Below are 20,299 nucleotides of genomic sequence, written 5' to 3' on the forward strand. Positions count from 1 at the left end.
CAAAAATCACATCAAGTATACTAATCAATAATCATTAGCTTGGTTGATTCGGCTTCAACCCTCTACCTAGTGATCAGTCACTCAGATACACCAACTGGCAATCGTTAGCACTTAGCATTATCTAATTCAAGACTTTGGGACCTATAGGAATCCGTAAATAAAATACTAACCTCTTTCTACAGTAAACAGATAAAGAAGCTATGTTGATTAACCACAAGTTACCTTTAGTGACAATCATTGACAATTGGCAGGGTAAGAAAGCTTCATGTGGGTTACTTTCTATATATCAGAGAAGGCAAAAGCTGTGCATATATTGCAAAGGTTGTAAATTGATATATTAACAGATGCCATGAATCAGTAAATCACAGTTATTATGGTAATTGACCACCTCTTGGAACTTCTGTATGAGTCGCTGTAAATGATGATTTATAATAATATTGGAATCACTCAAATGGTCACTTGCAGAAACGACTATGGAGAAGGACATAGCCCAAGAAATTGGACTGTTTCAGACTGCCGGCTCATATTTTTATTTTTTAAAAGCTGCTACAGTCCATTTGAGGCTCATTTGATCAGTAGTGCTAGTCCATTATGAGCCTACACACAGAGGCGGATTCAAACTCTTTATATGTATCAGCCAATTGGCACCAAGTGATTCTAGTTGCTTTGTTTTTGTTTTGCTGTTCCAAGTTACAGTTCTGCAAACCCTCTTCATGAAAAGGAAGGGAAACCACATAGCCATTTTTCACTAAAACTCAACTGGTGCATAGAAAAATGAGCCGTGTCTCGATTTGGGTACTCCCCATTGTGATCTTTCTCATCTTTCATGTTGCAAATTCCGAAGAAAATGAAGTGAGGCAAGCCCTAGTGCAGTTCATGCAGAAACTTTCACCAGGAAATGCAACAAGAGGTGGCCAATGGGGCTGGAACATGAGCTCAGATCCTTGCACAAGCAACTGGACTGGCGTGGTATGTAACAACCAGGGTTTAGTGAGGAAGATCATTCTTGAAAAGGCCAACTTCATCGGAGTCCTTGATGCAAGTTCTCTTTGTGTTACAAAGGCTCTTAGTGTATTGAGTCTCAAAGACAACAACATCACAGGTCTGCTCTCAGAAGACGTTGCACTTTGCAAAGACTTGACTCACTTGTATTTGAGTGGGAATCATTTCTCTGGGGACCTTCCTGAGTCTCTCTCCCAGTTGAGTAACCTGAAAAGGTTTGATATATCCAACAACAACTTCAATGGTGAGCTTCCTGATATGCAAAAGATTTCAGGCTTGATATCTTTTCTTGTTCAAGACAATCAACTCGAGGGTCAAATCCCGGAGTTTGATTTCTCTAATCTTAAGGAGTTCAATGTCTCTAACAACTTGTTCAGTGGTCCAATCCCTGATGTCAAAGGCCATTTCATGGCGAGCAGCTTTTTAGGTGATCCTAATCTGTGTGGAGAACCACTCACTGCCTGCCCACCAGTTCCAATGGTTCCTACAAACCCAATGAAGAAGTCAAAGAAGCCCTCATTCCAAAAGGTTCTTCTCTTTTCAGGCTATGTAGTACTTGGCCTAATTGTGGTGTTGTTTTTGGTGTATAAGCTTCTTAAAAGAGAAAAATCATGTGAACAGAAAAAGCAAAAGCCTAAAAACAAGGCTGTGCCTCTTGAAATTCCTAGCAGCATACCTAGTACTACTACTGCTTCTAGTGACTACAAGGATGGTAGGGGGAATCAGACATCAGAGTATTCCTTGACATCTGTCGAATCTGGAATGGCACCGCCGCTTGTGGTTCTCACCAGTCCTTTGTTGATGGGACTGACTTTTGAGCAGTTGCTTCGAGCTCCAGCTGAACTGCTTGGGAGAGGAAAGCATGGGAGCCTGTACAAAGTGTTGCTTGAAGGAGGGGTTAACTTGGTTGTGAAGAGGATGAAAAATTGTGGGATTTCGAGAGATGATTTCAAGACCAGGATGAAGAAAATTGACCAAGTGAAGTGTCAAAATGTGTTGCCAGCAATTGCTTTTTATTGTTCAAGGCAAGAGAAGCTCTTGGTTTATGAATATCAACCAAATGGAAATCTGTTTAATCTTCTTCATGGTAAAAAGCTTATTCTATTATGTTTTGCTACATATACTATATTATGCAAGTAACAAGTACTAACTGTTTTGTGTGCATCATTTTCTTGGTCACAGGATCTCCAAATGGCCAAATCTTTGACTGGGGAAGCAGATTGAATGTTGCAGATAGCATTGCTGAGGCATTAGCCTTCATGCACCGAGAGCTTAATGAAGATGGTATTGGCCATGGTAACCTAAAGTCCATGAACATTTTGTTCAACATGGCCATGGAACCTTGCATCAGTGAATATGGAATAATGGAGGCTGAAAATCAAGAACAGTCAATCGTTTCTCCCAATATTGAAATCCGAAATGACAGTACTAGTAAAGGCCATGCATATGGCTCCTTCAGTGGTGATGTTTATGCTTTTGGGGTGATTCTTCTTGAGCTTCTGACAGGGAAGATGGTCCAGGAAAATGGATTTGATTTGCCTAGCTGGGTGAACTCAGTGGTCAAAGAGGAGTGGACTGTTGAGGTTTTCGACAGGGCTTTGATCTCGGAAGGTGCAAGCGAAGAAAGGATGGTGAGCTTGTTGCAGGTAGCATTGAAGTGCATAAATGCTTCTCCAACTGATAGGCCAGCTATGAGTCAAGTTTCGTTGATGATCAAGTCGATAAAAGAGGAAGAGGAGAGCTCTATATCTTTTGATTCATGAAGAAAAGTTCATTTGTACCTTGATTTCAATAAGTTAGTATCTGCCTTTGCACAAAATTTCTTTGCTCCTGCATTTACCACATATATATATGGTTGTATTTTCAGTTCTAGGATTAAATTATCACTTGGCCTGTTACTTGTTCTCTGATTCATATGAGTAGTAAGTTCTTTACATGAAAATCAAAACTACTTGGTAGCTTCTGTTGAACAATTCTCAACATATTCTCAGGTTCAAGCATTATTGATGCTGGTGAGTGGTGACCACTTTATGAAGTGTCACTTCATAGGCCAAACGGTAAGACAAGCACTCGTCATATGGAAAAGAAGAAAAGTCATTTTAGTTTAAATTAAGCATAGTATTTGCTTTCAAAGAAAACAAAATGGAGTGATTCCATGTCCATAGGGTGGCCAACAATGTGTCTCAATATTTGTCACATAATGTGCAAGCCTTTAGCATTATCAGCTTCTCCAGGCATGGCCGAATGGGGTAATCAGAGGAGTGTAAATCAAAATTTAATGATTTTGTCATGGATGATTTGGACATTTAGGGTTTAAACATCACCATCACAATTCACAAATTCACAACAGAACTTTCTGGTGACTTACTTGCTGGATATCAAGTTATCAAGTATCAACTACATCAAACCAAAATTGATGGATCACTGTACCCCCCTTAGTGTATGTTCCAACGATTAAGGTCGTACTCTATGGTTGACATACGTCCTTTCATTGCTGAAAATCAATATCAAAGTGTGTTAATTGGACCAAAATGATATAATTTTGATTAAAAAGGAAATTACTTTTTACTTTCAGATCTCTAATCTGCAAACAAAGCAGTATAACTCTTCTTGGTGCTCATTACAATCATGTCATTCATGCAAGGGGAAAGCAAATATTACCCTACCATCTCATTTTGTCTACCCTTTGAAAAATCTTTTTTGTCATCATATCTACGCGTGTAAATGATTTGATTTGAAGAGCCAGGTTTTGTGTTCTATCTGTAAAGATCCAAAGCCTTGTGTGGTCACTGAGTGTAGCCTCATAGGCTCATAGCTAATCCCACCAAGAGAGACCAGATATATCCTATTTTTACCACTCTTCCTACTTACACACTTAATAATTTTGGAGGGGAAGAAATCACTACTCACTTTTTATTGTTCTGTAAGTTTTCTGTTCTCAAAACACTGTAAAAATCCGCTATCAATCTACTTAAAGATCTCAATTCAAGGCTTTGTTCTCAGCATATTATGTTGTATAGTTAGTATGTGATTATACTTAGAAGAGTGTAGTGATATCAAAGTGGTTGATACACTCCGATTGATGCCAGGATTGATTGTAATGATCACCACCGAAGGAGAATCATTCTGATTAATTTTTTTTTGACAAAGAAGTTACAGGTGCCCAATTTGGACAATCAAACTAGGAGGTGGACCCCATACAGCTTTTTCTCAATTACATATGTGACTTGTTTTCCAGACCTAAAAGCCTAGTCTTCCGGGCTTGTTTGGTTTTGCTGCATAAATACAAACTCATCAGTCAGAAGCTTGCTCAGCAACTTCTGCCTCTTAGTGTAAAAAAGTTTCTTGTCACCTTGAAAGTAAGTTCTATCATCCAAATGGGCTCAACTGCATTTGGCCTTTCCGCTCTTCCTGGTTAACATTCCCTCTATATATATTCTTTGGCCAATGCTCTTCTACAAGTTAGTACTAATATGCAACTGAATCAAATATCCTTTTCTTCTGTGGCGCAAAAGTTATATGCTTTGCAAAATTTACTAGCTACATGACTCTTCAAGAACCCATCTTTACTCTCTCAATACTTAATCCCTTCACATTCTTGATTCCACCTCTTAGTTTTCTTACCCTTCACTCTTATACTCTCACAGCAAGAGTCTTCTTCAAATTGTTCAAGAATTTAGTGTGTAATATAAGACCCTCATAAAGATGTCTACATTTCAATCTAATTGGGGTAACTCACCACCCCCAACTTCATTCTCAGCTCCACCATCATCATCTTATAGCAGTATGAGTCCACTAATACTTGTGGTTGTAGTAGTTTTATCTCTTATCTTCTTCTTTGGTGGTCTTGTTCATATGGTTTTGAGATTATTCATGAAGAGGTCATCTTCACCAATCTTTCAATCCAGTAGTAGACATCCAGAAAGCTCTAGCTCTCGAAATCTTCGAAGACAGCTTCAACACCTCTTTAGGTTACACGACTCGGGCCTAGACCAAGCAGTCATAGACTCTCTACCTGTGTTTTGCTGCAAAGACATTGTTGGTTCAGATGAGCAGTTTGATTGTGCTATCTGTCTTTGTGAGTTTTGTGAGCAGGACAAGCTGAGGTTGCTTCCTAATTGTGGTCATGCATTTCATATGGATTGTATTGACACTTGGCTTCTCTCAAATTCAACATGTCCTCTTTGTAGAGGCCCCCTTTTGGGGTCTGTCCTAGTATTGGAATCCCCAGTGTTGAATGTTGATGATTCTAGAGCAATGTCAAGTAGGTTCAGTGGTGATGGAGACAATGGGGGTCTAAGTGGTAGGAGAGTTTTAGCTTTGGAGGAAGCTGGTATCGAAAAGAGGGTGTTTTCGGTGAGACTTGGGAAATTCAGAAGCTCAACAAATGAAGAAATGGGAGAAACAAGTAGGTGTAATTTGGATGCTAGGAGATGCTACTCAATGGGGACATATCAGTATGTAGTTGGTGATTCAAATCTTCAAGTGGCATTGCCCCATGATTGTGTTGGTGGCATTGATACCAAGCTTGACATTGGTGATGAACACTCCAAAGTTGGTGGGAATTTGGAGGGGAAGAAAATCAATGGGTGCCATAAAGGTGAGAGCTTCTCTGTGTCCAAGATCTGGCTATGGAATAAGAAGAACAAATTCCCAGGCTCTTTGAATACTCATAATGGTATGCCTTCTTTTACTGTAACTTCTCCAATCGATGATGGAACATGAACTGTAACTGAGCTTAAATTTTGTTGTGAACCGTAGTTTTTGATGTTATATATCAATGATGATATGCAACCACTGTTCACTAGCTTATTGGAGAGCCTGTATTCTGGTATTATGTATATATTTTGTTCTGAAAACCAAAGGCTTCATGACTTGGTGTTTTAGATGAGAGTTTGTTTTTGAAACTTGGGACTCCTTAGAGTTTGGTTCTTCATGGTCAGAAGGAAGAATCATGCAGAGAAGAACATGATCAAAATTATCAAACAGATAGAGAAAGAGACTGATGATGAAAGTTTTGGAACTTTGCTTCACTCTGCAGCAATCTCATCTTGAATTGATAAAGAGAGCACTTTCTTGTAAGTTCACAAGAATCAAAACAGCTGAATATGATTTCCTTCGGGGAAAAAAAACAAAAAACAAAAAACAAAAACAAAAAAAACAGCTGAATATGACAGAAGATGGCAAATGCTTCCTTCTTTCACAAAGACAACTTGGTTGAAAATGTTCATATATAAGAAGCAAACTGTCTTGAATTTGAGATATATATTTCAGTTTATCATAGTGGTATGGTATGACTGGTATCTAGTCTATGCCTCATACTCCCAAAGAACAACAAAAAGGGAAACTGGCAAAGTTTATAGTAATTTTTCTTTCTTATATATTGGGAAGTTTTATTTCAGCCATGAATTCACACAAGGTGAGACTGTAATGAAAAGGTTAAGCCTTTGGGGTGTCCAAAATGTGTTAATCCACAAATGAGTTGTACATTAGTATTTTGAACTGTTATCCACAGTTCCACACTAATCCAATAGTTGAGCTAAAAAGTTCATCAATTCTTTATGCTAGTGTACTCATTAGGGATAGCATCTTAATTGTGACAAGCTTGTGAGTTTAAGAAACGAGTGTTTTGTTTTTTTTTTTTGACTTCTTAGCAATGCCAAATTGGTGATAAGTTATGTTAAAAAGGTAAAATGAAGAATGACCCTGCAATTTCAAAGTTTTATCAGTTTCCTTATTCGATTAATTTTGTTTGTATGAAGTTTACCATTTTCATGTTTGAGTGGGATATTGGAATAAGCTAAAGGTTGGCAAAATTTCAAACAAAATCTCAATGGATATCAATCTTGATTTAGTTTCTATTATTTAGTATGAAATTTGGAAACGTATCAAAATCTTAAATAATAGCACACGTCTGCAATCATTATTTAAATAGGTGTGAATACCGCAACAATGATCGACTCGTGTCAAATTGAACCTCAGGTTTTCACGATATTGTCGCCATTAAGTCGAGAAACACGATCCAATCGTTCTAATAGTACACACCCAGAGCCTTCTTGACACAGGGTCGTGATATGGATGGACTTTACATCAAAATATACGGATTTGAATTAGAAATACAAGAGAATATGTACAAGACTTCATTTGTAATGTATGTTGACATTATTAATGAAACATTATATATATAGTTATATACCATTTTTTTCTCATAATATCACGATTCTTATTTACGTTAATGTTTTCACACGCACATACATATCAAACTATCTATCAGACTTTAAACAACTAATAATAAACTATTCAATATGCACAGGACCGCGTATCACACATCTCTTCATCATACCTCCCATGTTTATCCATGCATAAACATCAGAACAATCAAAACCCAAAACTATATACATAGTTAGTTTTACTTCAAACGTGATTCAATCTTCACTCGGACAAAATAGTTCCAGTTTCACATGAAACTTTTGAAAAGCATAGTTGCTTTTTCATCAAAATCATAAAAATAAAAAAACACAAGTCAAAACGGCGTCGTCCGGTATATATTGAAACCTTCCCTCTTCCTTTTTCCCCCTAACCTTTACTTCTCTCAGTCCTACTCTCACTGATCCCAACAAAACACCAAAGCTCCGCAAAAACCCTAAATCCCAGAAATGGGCGCGGCGCCGCCGCCGGAGAGGCCCACCGTCAGAGTCACCAACATCCCCTGCACCATCACCGCCACCGAGCTTCTCCACTTCCTCGAGTCCGCTCTCGGCCCCGACTCCGTCTTCGCCGTCGAGATCGTCAGCGACCACAAGAACTGGAAGTCCCGCGGCTACGGCCGCATCCAGTTCACCGCCCTCCGCCACAAGGCCCGGGCTCAGTCCCTCTCCTCCTCCGCCGATCTCTTCTTCAAGTCCCACAACCTCCGCCTCTTCGAGGCTCACGATGACATCATCCCCCGGCCGCTGGACCCCAGGCACCGCCTCAACAGCACCGTCTTGCACGCCGGGTTTGTCGTCAACGACGAGACCATGAGCGTGCTGGAGTCGTGGGAGGGGGTTCGGGCTTGGGTCATGCCCGAGAGGAAACGGGTCGAGTTTTGGGTCTGGCGGGTCGGTGACTGCTACAAGATGGAGATTGCGTTTGAGAATATTGTGGAGTCCGTTGGGTGCTGTTTGGGTGGTGATAAAGTTAATGCGCTACGTTTGAAGGTTAAATTCTTCTTCTTTAGTTTTTTACTGTTTGAGTTTCTTGCTTATAGTTACTGTAATTGGAAGGAAATTAGTTGTTTTGGAGTGAAATGTGATAGTGTGGAGCTGTTTTTGTTGTCAAGATTGTAGCTTTGTTACATGTTTAGTGTCAGAGTTAATGATTTTGGGGGATTTTGATTTTCTCAGCTAAAGTTTGGCCCGAAGATTTTTCGGCAATTGTCAGGGCCTAATGTAGCTTCGAAGTTTAGCGCTGATCGGTATCATGTTTGTAAGGAAGACTTTGATTATCTGTGGGTGAGGTGTACAGATTTTTCTGAGATGAAGTCGATTGGGCATTCGACTGCCTTTTGCTGGGAGATTCAGGAGGACGTTGCGGCAGCGGGTGTTTTTACTACTTTTCCGAGCTTTAGGAAAGATGTGGTGGATCTCATGTTTGAGGATGGTGGGGACTGTCTTTTGGTATCTGAGACGGTTCCGCTTGTGAAATGCGAAGCGGATATGAAGTTTCCCTATGAGATTCTTTTCCAGCTTAACGTGCTTGTTCATGCTCAGAAGATTAGCCTTGCTGCAGTGGGGAGTGATCTGATTGAGTTCTTTGGTGGTTTGAGTATGGACACTGCTAATGTGCTTCTTGAGAAGCTGCAGAAGCTCAAGACGACTTGCTATGACCCTCTGTCATTTGTAAAGGTGCAACTGCAACTCTTAGAGAGAAACTCTAAGAAACGTCTCTCTCCCCATCAGAGATTAATGGAGCATAATGTCATGAGTTGTCACAGAGTCTTGATTACCCCATCAAAGATCTACTGCTTGGGTCCTGAGCTTGAAAAATCAAACTATGTTGTGAAGAACTTTGCTCAATATGCTTCAGATTTTATGAGAGTTACTTTTGTCGAAGAGGATTGGGGCAAGCTTCCTGTAAATGCTCTCTCCACAAGTATTGAACAAGGTTTCTTTGCAAAACCTTTTAGAACTGGAATATATCAGCGGATATTGTCTATTCTTCGAGATGGAATTGTGATTGGAGATAAAAGATTTGAGTTTCTGGCTTTCTCTGCAAGTCAACTGCGATCAAATTCTGTCTGGATGTTTGCTTCGAATGACAGTGTAAAAGCAGAAGATATTAGAGACTGGATGGGTTGCTTCAACAAGATCCGCAGTGTATCTAAATGTGCAGCTAGGATGGGGCAACTTTTCAGTTCTTCAACACAAACTCTCACTGTCCCTCAGAAAGATGTGGAGCTCATTCCTGACATTGAGACTACTACTGATGGTGTAAGTTACTGCTTCTCTGATGGTATTGGAAAGATTTCCTTGTCTTTTGCCAGACAAGTTGCTCAAAAGTGTGGATTGAATGACACTCCTTCAGCATTCCAAATTCGATATGGTGGATATAAAGGGGTGATAGCTGTTGACCGTAATTCTTTCCGGAAGCTGTCTCTACGTAGTAGTATGCTCAAATTTGATTCGGACAACAGAATGCTTAATGTCACTAAATGGAGTTCTTCCATGCCCTGCTTTCTGAATCGGGAAATAATAACCCTCATGTCTACACTGGGGGTAGAAGATGAAGCATTTGAAGCATTGCAACAGGAGCAATTGGATCTGTTGGGAAGAATGAGGAAAGATAGAAACGTAGCACTGAGTTCCCTAGAGAAACTAAGCGGTGCTGATTCTAATAACATTCTTGTGAAGTTGTTGCTCCAAGGTTATGAGCCTAATCTCGAACCGTATCTCTCGATGATGCTTCAAGCACACTACGAGCACCACTTGGCTGATTTGAAGAGTAGGTGCCGCATGTATGTCCCTAAAGGAAGAATCCTGGTTGGGTGCTTGGATGAAACTGGTACTTTAAACTACGGCCAAGTTTATCTTCGAATAACCATGACAAAAGCAGAGCAAGAAATGGGGCATCAGAGTTTCTTCCAGAGGGTAGATGAGGCAACATGTATAGTAACAGGGAAGGTGGTTGTAACCAAAAATCCTTGTCTTCATCCAGGAGACATCAGGGTACTTGAGGCTGTCTATGATGTGGGACTAGAAGAGAAGAATATGGTGGATTGCATTTTATTTCCTCAGAAAGGAGAAAGGTAACATTGATGGGATTCCTCTTGAAATCAGTTTCCTTTTTATTATTGTTTTCTTTTCCTTTCTTTCTCGGGGATGAAGTAGCAGTGTGGAAATGGGGTTCCTGTGTAAGCTGCTAACTAGGTTCCTTGTGAAAGAGTAGTCTTACTCCCTAGTTATCAGCTTAATTGTGAACCCTTGATCCAACTTTGAATGTGTTTGTCCATCTTAGTTAAGCAATGCATTGGGGAGCCGGAAAAAAAAAATGCTCTTTGTATTTACATGTAAATGTATAGTGATTGTTGTTGGGATTTTTTGCAGGCCTCATCCAAATGAATGCTCTGGGGGTGATCTGGATGGAGACTTGTTTTTCATAAGTTGGGATAAAAGTCTCATCCCTCCTACTACTGTACCTCCGATGGATTATTCTGCACGGAGACCTCGCAATATGGATCATGATGTGACTTTAGAGGTAATACAAGTCAACTGTTGCCTTATGGTACTGAAATGAACTTGACCATGTGGAGACAATTATCCTATATGCTATATGTCTAAATGTCCTTCTCTGTATGACTATATGCAGGAAATTCAAAAGTTCTTTGTGGATTATATGATAAATGATAATTTGGGTGCCATCTCTACCGCACATCTAGTTCATTCTGACCACGAACCAGAAAAAGCCATGAGTAAGAAATGCCTGGAGTTGGCAGACCTGCACTCCATGGCTGTTGACTTTGCCAAAACTGGTGCACCAGCTGAATTGTCCTGGATATTAAAACCAAAAGAATTTCCGGATTTCATGGAAAGGGTGGAGAGACCGATGTACATCTCCAATGGGGCATTAGGAAAGTTGTACCGGGCAATTCGTAGCTCAGTGGTTCAAGAACAAACCATTGTTGTCTGGTCACAGCAGAGGGCTGAAGAAGCTTATGACAGGGAGCTTGAAGTGCAGGGTTTCGAGTCCTTTCTCGAAATGGCAGAAAGTCACAGGGACAAGTACATAGAGAAGATGAGAAGTCTCATGAACTATTATGAAGCCACAACTGAGGATGAAATACTGACTGGCAACCTCAGAAACCGTGCAGCCTATCTACAGCGCGATAACAGGAGGTACTTTGACTTGAAGGATCGCATACTGCTGTCACTCAAGACCCTGCAGAAGGAAGCAAAAGGATGGTTCGAAAGCAGTTGCAAGGTGAGCGAGCAGCAGCGACTGGCCTCAGCATGGTACCATGTCACTTACAACTTGGCTTATTTCCAAGAAGACATGAACTGCCTGAGCTTTCCATGGATCGTGGGCGACATCCTGCTCAACATCAAGTCTCTGAATAGCCGAAGAAGCCGCATCGTTACAAGTGCATTAGAACATCTCAACAGGGTTTATGTTGTACGTGATTAGGTCTAATTTCTCTAACCATGAAGGGTAGGTTTCTAGCAACCAGCATTCCCTGTGTTGAGCTTGGACAATGTAATCTATAAGGGTCTGAAGAACATTAATGGTATCTATATAAGTTTACATATCTAGATTAAAAACAGGTTTCTTTGATAAGGAAGTAAATCAGTAAAAAAGGACAGTATCAAGAACAATCATAGCAAAGATTAAAACTTTATTAAGTAATTGATTAGCCCTATAAATATCCTCCACACTATTTCACATTTGGCTTTGTACACCAATCACCACCAAAAAAGAGAGAATCTAAAAACAAATAAATAAAATTTAAGTGGCGGCGCCACGTCAGCATCCCGGTCAAACCTTCCACCATCCGCCACCCATTTCCAGCTCATTGAGTGTCCAATCCAGCAAGCCATCACAATCCACACCAAATTTCCGGCGAGATTTTCACGCATAAACCGCCGCGTCTTTCCCGGCAGACTGAACCGGCTCCGAGCTCTTCACCGGAGCAAACCTCGTCGAGAAATCACGAAACCCGCCGGACTCGTCCACCTCCTCCCCCACTGGACCCTCGTCGAAGTTCAAAGCGTAACTCAACGGATCGTACTGAAACTTCCGGTGCCTACCTCCGCCGCTGCTGCTGCCGCCGCCGCTCTTGCTCCGATTGAACCGCCGGATGAAAGTCTTCCACTTGGGGCCGGCGACGATCTCCGACCACTCGCGGACCTTGTAAATCGCCCTCATGCCTCTGGACCACCATCCGTCGTCGTTCCGGACGCGGTCCCACCACTGCGACGAGGAAGGGATGCAGAAGCAGCAGCGCGAGCTGGTTCTTCCGTGGCCTATTGACTCCTCCAAGTCATCCATGGCCGGAAAATAGACTGTGAAAAAGAGAAGAAGAAGAAGAAGAAGAAGAAGAGAAAGAGAAGGCGGAGAAAACGGAAAGGCGAATCTGCATGTGTGAGAGTGTGAAAGCAGCCGTTTATATAAACGGGCAAGGGAAACAAAGGGCGTAACGGAAACTTGGAGTGTGACCGGGATTTCCGGTCACCCTTGGTATTTATTATCCCGATCGGATTTGTGTTTGTGCGCATTGGAACGACATGTCGCTTGCGGTGGTTAAATGATGGTTATCTGGAGAGGCGGGACCTAGAGGTCACCTAACGACAGCGTTTGGGGCGCGCTGGGCGTGACGTTTGGCCAATAGGAAATGTGGGACCCATGAAGGGTGATTAGGGGAATCCTAACCAACGGCAGGAGTCGCTGGTATTCCATTTAATCTCACCAGCAGCACTCAATTATTAATCCTTTTTTTGATTTTTAGTATTTTTCCCAGATGGTTCGAAAATGAAATCACATAAGACCTACGTACGTTTCGTATATCGTAGGAATTGGATACGCGTATGATACACCCCAGATACGCTTGAATATTACCTCGGATGTGTCGGATTGTTGGTGCAAAAAATTTCGGAAGAGAGATTTACCAACAAAAATCTCACTCCTTTAATTCTTGAGATCTCATAAGATCAATCAAGGAGGAAGAGGTACCTGCAAAACAAAAACACACTTCGACGCCCAAATCAATTTTTATTCAAGCAGGTACAATAAAAAGAAATTGATTCGATACTTGTTACCGTTTTTATCCCTGATTGTTCCTCCTCATGATCGTTCCCTTCTTCTCCATAAGTATGTGAATTGATAAACCTTTGATTCCTTGGTCCTCACTTCCCATTGTAGTGGGAGTAGTGGAAGGAGTAGTGTTTTCACGTTTCTTCATAATCTCATTGTGCTTCATGTTTTTTTCTTCTTATCTACTTGTTAATTAATATGAGTTTCGATCATCAGGCTTAATTTATTAAACGGGGGGCCCAAACCAAAATTTTATACCCCCACACAGATACACCCGGATATGCCTTGGAATGCCCCTGATACGATCATATACGCCTCGGACACGTCAGATACGCTCAGATATGCCTTGGATATGTCAGATACGTCATATACGCCTTGGATACACCCCGGATACGCCTTAGATATGTCGGATACGGCTTGGATATGTCTGGAGACTAGGTCCAGTTAGATAAAATGTAAAAGCCAGCTGACTGAGAACTAAGCAAGCATATGAAGAATCATGTAGTTTCTTCACACAAACAAAATTAACATAGCATAATATCATTCCAAGGACAGCATTCATTCTCATACAGGTTTCAACATGACCAGTACTGCTATACAAAATATAAACACACAGCGCGATGAAATACTGTTTCTGCTACTTAAGACAGGTAGAAACTAGAGACAGAAAAGGCATAACACCTTATACTAGAGAGCTACATTCAAATTGAAGTGACTCCTCCAGCTTCACCACCATGAACAGCCCAAAAAATGCTTCCAGCATCATCAGACTTGCCGACATCTAAAGCGATAGCACCAAAGACTGCTCTGAAAGCCCCACAAACCACCGCTGGAGATGAAGAGTCAGTCTTGGGAGAGACTCTAACAACCTTATGCAACCCCAATCGCAGCCCATCAGCAGCACAGGAAGATTCAACCTTGGAGATCTCTGATATGTGACGGTTCATTTCTTTTGCAGAAATCTCAATGTTCTTTCCAAGTAGTCGTAAAGAGGCAGATGTGTCTATGATATTGGCACCCAAAATGCTCAGTGCCTTGTTGTTCTCTTCGGAGAATGAGGCGTGGGTCATTGCACGCCGAAGCAGACCAATGTTTTGGAAATTATAGCTGGAAATATCAAATTTGGCACCGTAAGAGTCATTTATCCAATGTTATTCAGGCACCATCTCACACTAGTATACACAATTCAACGGCACACAAAAACAGATAGTCATAAGAACAGACATAAAAATCCAGGCAATTATCCATGCAGATAACATCTAAACTATCAAAGATCATCCGAGATTAGTGAGTTGGTTAAGTTGTATCGGTTTCTATTAGTTGTTAAATCAGTATATTGCTTCATGTTATGCTAAAAAAGAAGCTGTCTTTAACCATTACATGAAATTACACAGAAAGATCACTGCAATTTACTCTGTTTCTCATTTTCTTACAACAATGTTCGGTTTCGAAAGCAGATATTTAGCTAAAGATACTAAACACAGTTTACAAACTAAGGATTTGATAATCGACACATCCACAATCAAACTTTCCCTTTCTTTTTCCTAAAGAATTTCTGGGAAAACCAAACAGAATCAATAATCCACCATTTTGAAACCCAATGAAATTAAGTAGGGAAAGTAAAGAGAGTTACCCAATTTGCTTCTGAAGGGTTAGGAGTGCGGTTTCAAACGGCGATGATCGCATTGAGATTTGCCCATCTTGTTCGTTAATCACATAACCCTGCACAAAAACCCAACTCACTTTGAGAAGCATAGACAGAATTACTGATGAGAAGTGTTCACTCGATTTAGGGTTTAGGGGTTCGTGTTTAGAGATATGAAGCATCTGTTTTTCCTTCAAAGTAACAAACAGGAGGTTAAGGATTAGAAGCAATACCTGAATAGATGAAACGATCGCGAAGACAACGACGGTGAACACAGCGAGAGTACGAGGAACCATAGTTACTGTTCTTGTTCTTCCTTGATGTGAGAAACTGAAAACTCCCAGATTGACTATTGGACTCGAACCACGAGTGTCTAAAGACCAACAATAACTCCTTTTTTCTTTTTCTTTTTTGACTTCCTTTTTTTTTTTTTTTTTTGCATTGTAAAATAATTAGGTTTATAAACATAGGTGGAAACTTGGCCACAATGGGCTTCATCCTAGTTTATGAGGACTTGAGGAGTAAGAAGAGTTGTGACATTTCAGCAACATCTTATGTACACTCAAACAAAGTTTCAATCTTGATAATCTGAGTAAGTCTATCATTTCATAAAAGAATGGCTACCATTTAAAGGGTAAAGCCAGTTCATAATTTACATAAACTACTACACCTTCCAACTATAAGAAAAAGAAAAGTCGTGTCTAATATTCTCCAAATCCACCTTGATCCCTCGTCTTCATCATCTTTCTCTTCGAAAAATGTCCATAGCAGCATCCATATCGGCTTTCCACCATGCAAAGAATTTGTTAGTATCAAAAAGCCAGGAGTTAAATCTCGATTTATACTTCGTATCCTGTTTCAAATGTCCAAGCTTTCGTCTTAGTAGATATGCTCGAAAGAGACTTGATCGATTTCTGCATTACTTCTTGACTTGAGGCTTGAATCAGTAGTGAGGCCATGAAGCAATGTCATGACATCAACTGTGTCGTCGAGGTAGTACCTAGCTTTACTAGGTTTCTGGCCAACAGTGCATGCAAAGATCTCGGGAGGTGTATGTTGACATGAACTGTAGGCTGTGCTTGATATGCTTTCAAACATGTCCTCATCTGATCTATCATCCCCAATGCACAGAACAAAATCCGGCGCTTTCCCTGTACCAACCATCATGGAGAGAACTTTCTCTGCAACCAAGCCTTTAGTAACTCCCTGCAATATTAATAAGCCACATGACATGCTTTAGGTCACTTTAGGTCACTAGAAGAAAACAAACATAGAAGACAAAGATAATCAAGAAATTGGAGCACAGGATAATGAGGATATATACCTGTGGCTTTACTTCGACTATATGTTGCCCCCTTTTCACAACTACAGGCTCGTTTGCAAGGACATTTTCAAGATGATCCAACATCTCCTTGGCCTGGCAGGAGCCGAAATCAGGATCAGCATCTAGATGGTGCCACACCAAGGCACTCTCCTTGCTCTCTATGTACGAGCCATCGGTTGCCTCAGTATATAAATTCATCACAGGTTCTGCGATATGTTTCCAGTCCAAATCAACAGCTAAGGAACTGGTTTCCCAATTGGACTTCCTACTCCATCTACAAGGACAACCAAAGTAAACATGGAATCAACACAACTATAAGCAAACACAAACAATTCTTATCAGGTTTATGTGAGAAAGGAAACTAACCTTATAAAGTATCCATGTTCCGCTGCTATGCCAAGATTCTCACACTGAGCAAACCATTCGCTAAGAGAGTCTTGACCCCTACCACTAACTATAAACACAGTGTTCTTGGGGTCACTGCAAAGGTTGTTCAGAACAGAAATGACTTCAGGACTTGGAGTTTTAACAATTGAAGTTTCAGGCATTATTGTTCCATCATAATCCAAGAAGATTGCCCTTCGACTTGACCTCTTATATGCAGAGAGGATATGGTCAATGGAAAGCTTCCTAAAACTTGGAGAAAGAGACAAGATTCTAAAATGCAGACCAAAACCAATTCCCCAACACCGTTTTCTGTAGTGATCCTTACAGGCTCGCTCTAAGTCCTGTAGAAAACTGCGCGCCCAATAAGCCACATCATGAGAACTGACATACTTGTAATGTTTCTCATGCCGCAACTGCTTTTCTAAATCAGGCATTGTGATGGCTACATTTAGTGCATCAGCTACAGCTTCAATGTTCCAGGGGTTCACCCTGATTGCTCCACTCAAAGATGGCGAGCAACCTATGAACTCTGAAACAACAAGTGTACTTGTATGAGGGGAATCCAAGGGACTTCCTATAGCTTTATCCATATCTGGAGTCCCCTGCCTGCAAATAATATATTGGTAAGGGATTAGGTTCATGCCATCCCTCACAGCATTGACAATGCAGCATTCAGCCAATGAATAATAGGCAGTCTTCTCATGGAAGGGAACATTGCGATCAATCAAGACAACTGGTTCATAGCCTGGAAAGCCAAAGACTTCATTTATCCTTCTGGTCGTTGAATATGTTTCATTCTTTGCTTCCTGAACATCTTTCCCTGTGCTCCTTGCAGGGTTTATAATTTGAACCAGGACTACCTTGCCCCGCAACTCTGGGTGCTGCTGCAGAAGTTGTTCCATGGCCAATAACTTTAGGCTGATCCCCTTGAATATGTCCATGTCATCCACGCCCAGAATAAGCTTCCTCCCCTTAAAATGTTCTTGAATCTCTTTGGCCTTCACGGAAGAGGAGGGATGATTTAAAGCAGATTGAAGTTGACCCATGTGTATCCCTACTGGCAGAATCTTAATGTATACCGTGCGGCCAAAATATTCAAGTCCAATGTAACCTCGCTTTGATTCATAATCAAGGCCAAGCATTCTACTGCAGCAAGATAGAAAGTGGCGAGCATAATCAAATGTATGAAAACCAATCAAATCTACATTTAGCAGGGCTCTCAATATTTCATCTCTGACAGGCAATGTCCTGTAGATTTCTGATGAAGGGAAGGGACTATGCAGAAAAAAGCCAAGCTTAACTCGCGTGAAACGCCTTCTCAAAAAAGTGGGAAGAATCATAAGGTGATAGTCATGAACCCAGACATAATCATTTTCAGGATTGACCACCTCCATGACTTTATCAGCATATATCTTGTTAGCAGAAACATAAGCCTGCCACAGTAGCCTGTCAAAACGATTACTGTGGTCCAGGCACATGGGAAGCATGTAGTGAAACAGTGGCCACAAATATTGCTTACAAAACCCATGATAGTACTTCTTATGAAGCTCAGGAGGAAGGAACGTTGGCACGCAATTAAAGTCCTCCAGAAGTTTCTGGGATACTTCTTCTTGTTCACTTGCATCTATGTCAACCTTCAGAGACCCTACATACATAACCACATCACCAGATGAAAAACCATCTTTCAGCTGCAAATAAATTGAATCCTCATCAAAACTAAAGCACCATCTCCCAGATTTCGAATCCTTTTGAGCATGTAAAGGAAGAAAATTTGCCACTATGATTTTTTTCTTGCGGCATTCAGAAGGGACAACGTTTGTATCTTCATTATTACTCCGATCACTATTTTTGACATCAGGAATTATTCCCTCAATATTCATAACTCTTGGAAGACTTCTAGGGGTCTGAGGGAAATTCAACATGTCCCCAGACGCCAACTCTAACAAGCTTATGCAAGATCTTGAGAACATTTTTTCTCCACAACGTTCTTATGCCAGCTTAGTGAATCAGAGGCGTTTGAAATCTGTAGGAAAAAGAACCTATGGAAATGGCAAGAAGGAACAATTATAACTTTATAAAATGTTTGCTTAAAGAACAAATATTTGCTTCTTACTTTCTATAATGTGTATAATTTGGGTAGAGGATGTCATATGCTTCACCTCACATATAGGCAACATGGCTAACTTAAAAACAATATGACATGATTACAATAATCAATAGGTAACCAAAACATACACAAAGGAAAATATGATAATATAAACCTCTTAACAGAGTTATATGATTGATATAGTAAAATCCAGAATCAAAAAGAAAGCATAGCACGAGACACAAGATTGCACATGTGCATATATGTACCTTGTTTATCAAGTATCAGCTACAAACAGATTCTGCTTCTTTAGTTCATTGTGTTTTAATCCATTTTCAAAAGCTCCAAAGCTAATGTTCAAGTTGAGATCTCAAGAAAACTTCAGGACCAGGGTATACTGATGAAGAAGTGAAACAAAAACCATGTAATCAAACCTTTAAATTACCTTACCTGTCTTCTAAATCTACACAACAGGAATATAATATCATCTGACTATATTTGGCTAACTCCTCATGCCTCCTTATCTTCATTTCTTTGGCAACTACTCCTTATCTTCATTAAATTTAGAATATATCCTCATCCAAATTAAAGCAGAATAAGAACTTTAAACTTGCAAGCAAACAATTTCATGGAGGCTCCAGAAACCAAAAGCAAATGAATCATCACTAAATTAACTTAATCGCTGCAAGAAGTCATTTTCCAATTAATGCAATACAGCTCCTGATTTGGCTACACAAGGGATTCGTCCTTATCTTTGATCATTATTGATATCCACACGCAAGAAACTTAAAGAGGCACAACTGAAAATAGAAAGGCATTACTTGTGATAACAACTATTCCTAAAAGTTCAAAAGCTCTGTTTTTCACAACAGAGTTGAGCTAAATATACTACCTTTTCATATGAACAGAGCTAGTAGTATTGATCAATGAGAAAATTACACAGAAAGAGAGAGACTGTTAACCTGAAAAAAAACTCTGATCGATCTAGCAACAGAGCTTCAAGCTTGGTTTTTGATATCAGCGAAGAGCAAAATCCTGCACAGCATAGACGTTTAGACATGGAAAACACAGAAAAACAAAACTGGGTCATAAACATGAACACCAACAACCCCCAAGTGTTGATTTTTCTCTTGAATTCAGAGCAAAACCAACATACCCTTCAAATTTTGGAGGAAGAAACTGATGGGGGTCACCAAGTTAGAGAGATAAAACGGATAATATGAAAGAAACGCATGTAAATTTACTGTGTATGATATTTCTTATATGGAGAAACAGAGAGAAAGAGAGTTAGGTTGGAAACCGGTGAGATTTGTGAGAGTTTTTAATGGTGTCGAGAAGGGTCATTAAAAAATGAAAAGAAAGAAGGAAGGTGAGGGAAAGAAAATGGTTTAGGGAAAGAAAAGAAATTTGGGATGGGGGGATTCGTGGTTTGGATCAGAGTTTGCTTGTTGCTGTTGAATAGTTTTGTTTTTCTTTTTTGTATGGATTTGGTGTTTTCGTTTCGTTCAACAAAGGAAGGAAAGCTCGTGGAGTGTTGGAGATTTTTGTATATAAAAGCGTACCTAGTCAA

The 20,299-nt window shown here is 40.3% G+C and overlaps 5 protein-coding genes across 5 annotated transcripts; 3 read left to right on the top strand and 2 right to left on the bottom strand.

Annotated features, from left to right (window-relative positions):
• The first annotated feature begins 876 nt into the window (after positions 1–876).
• LOC101291729 (probable inactive receptor kinase At2g26730-like) lies at positions 877–2,765 on the top strand. The gene is made up of 2 exons (XM_004300841.1): positions 877–2,089; positions 2,185–2,765. Exons 1-2 carry the CDS (start codon positions 877–879, stop codon positions 2,763–2,765), a joined length of 1,794 nt encoding a protein of 597 aa, XP_004300889.1.
• A 1,942-nt stretch (positions 2,766–4,707) lies between these two features.
• LOC101292025 (RING-H2 finger protein ATL46-like) lies at positions 4,708–5,727 on the top strand. Its single transcript, XM_004300842.1, has one exon. The coding sequence runs from the start codon at positions 4,708–4,710 to the stop codon at positions 5,725–5,727; it is 1,020 nt and encodes a 339-aa protein (XP_004300890.1).
• A 1,901-nt stretch (positions 5,728–7,628) lies between these two features.
• On the top strand, positions 7,629–11,788 carry LOC101296862 (RNA-dependent RNA polymerase 2-like). Its single transcript, XM_004298879.1, has 4 exons — positions 7,629–8,201; positions 8,388–10,288; positions 10,587–10,737; positions 10,849–11,788. The coding sequence occupies exons 1-4, from the start codon at positions 7,659–7,661 to the stop codon at positions 11,662–11,664; spliced, it is 3,411 nt and encodes a 1,136-aa protein (XP_004298927.1). The 5' UTR covers positions 7,629–7,658; the 3' UTR covers positions 11,665–11,788.
• A 1,989-nt stretch (positions 11,789–13,777) lies between these two features.
• LOC101297146 (ribonuclease 3-like) lies at positions 13,778–15,301 on the bottom strand. Its single transcript, XM_004298880.1, has 3 exons — positions 15,166–15,301; positions 14,921–15,009; positions 13,778–14,394 (listed from the first exon to the last, which is right to left on the bottom strand). Exons 1-3 carry the CDS (start codon positions 15,226–15,228, stop codon positions 13,989–13,991), a joined length of 558 nt encoding a protein of 185 aa, XP_004298928.1. The 5' UTR covers positions 15,229–15,301; the 3' UTR covers positions 13,778–13,988.
• A 166-nt stretch (positions 15,302–15,467) lies between these two features.
• Positions 15,468–20,018, bottom strand: LOC101297437 (probable alpha,alpha-trehalose-phosphate synthase [UDP-forming] 9-like). The gene is made up of 6 exons (XM_004298881.1): positions 19,886–20,018; positions 19,692–19,764; positions 18,999–19,126; positions 16,623–18,682; positions 16,257–16,530; positions 15,468–16,138 (listed from the first exon to the last, which is right to left on the bottom strand). Exons 4-6 carry the CDS (start codon positions 18,611–18,613, stop codon positions 15,812–15,814), a joined length of 2,592 nt encoding a protein of 863 aa, XP_004298929.1. The 5' UTR covers positions 18,614–18,682; positions 18,999–19,126; positions 19,692–19,764; positions 19,886–20,018; the 3' UTR covers positions 15,468–15,811.
• Between the last annotated feature and the right edge of the window lie 281 nt (positions 20,019–20,299).

Source organism: Fragaria vesca, linkage group LG5 (genome assembly GCF_000184155.1).
Source record: "Fragaria vesca subsp. vesca linkage group LG5, FraVesHawaii_1.0, whole genome shotgun sequence".
Lineage (NCBI taxonomy): Eukaryota > Viridiplantae > Streptophyta > Magnoliopsida > Rosales > Rosaceae > Fragaria > Fragaria vesca.

Bases quoted from the DNA above. Each gene is read 5' to 3' on its own strand.
- LOC101291729 (XM_004300841.1), top strand. From the start codon at position 877: ATGCAGAAACTTTCACCAGGAAATGCAACAAGAGGTGGCCAATGGGGC. The intron at 2,090-2,184 runs GTAAAAAGCTTA...TCTTGGTCACAG, and splicing joins TCTGTTTAATCTTCTTCATG to GATCTCCAAATGGCCAAATC.
- LOC101292025 (XM_004300842.1), top strand. From the start codon at position 4,708: ATGTCTACATTTCAATCTAATTGGGGTAACTCACCACCCCCAACTTCA.
- LOC101296862 (XM_004298879.1), top strand. From the start codon at position 7,659: ATGGGCGCGGCGCCGCCGCCGGAGAGGCCCACCGTCAGAGTCACCAAC. The intron at 8,202-8,387 runs GTTAAATTCTTC...TGATTTTCTCAG, and splicing joins TTAATGCGCTACGTTTGAAG to CTAAAGTTTGGCCCGAAGAT. The intron at 10,738-10,848 runs GTAATACAAGTC...GACTATATGCAG, and splicing joins ATCATGATGTGACTTTAGAG to GAAATTCAAAAGTTCTTTGT.
- LOC101297146 (XM_004298880.1), bottom strand. From the start codon at position 15,228: ATGGTTCCTCGTACTCTCGCTGTGTTCACCGTCGTTGTCTTCGCGATC. The intron at 15,010-15,165 runs GTATTGCTTCTA...GTTTTTGTGCAG, and splicing joins CGATCGTTTCATCTATTCAG to GGTTATGTGATTAACGAACA. The intron at 14,395-14,920 runs GTAACTCTCTTT...TGATATTTCCAG, and splicing joins ACCCTTCAGAAGCAAATTGG to CTATAATTTCCAAAACATTG.
- LOC101297437 (XM_004298881.1), bottom strand. From the start codon at position 18,613: ATGTTCTCAAGATCTTGCATAAGCTTGTTAGAGTTGGCGTCTGGGGAC. The intron at 16,531-16,622 runs GTTAGTTTCCTT...TTGTCCTTGTAG, and splicing joins GAACATGGATACTTTATAAG to ATGGAGTAGGAAGTCCAATT. The intron at 16,139-16,256 runs GTATATATCCTC...TTAATATTGCAG, and splicing joins TAGTCGAAGTAAAGCCACAG to GGAGTTACTAAAGGCTTGGT.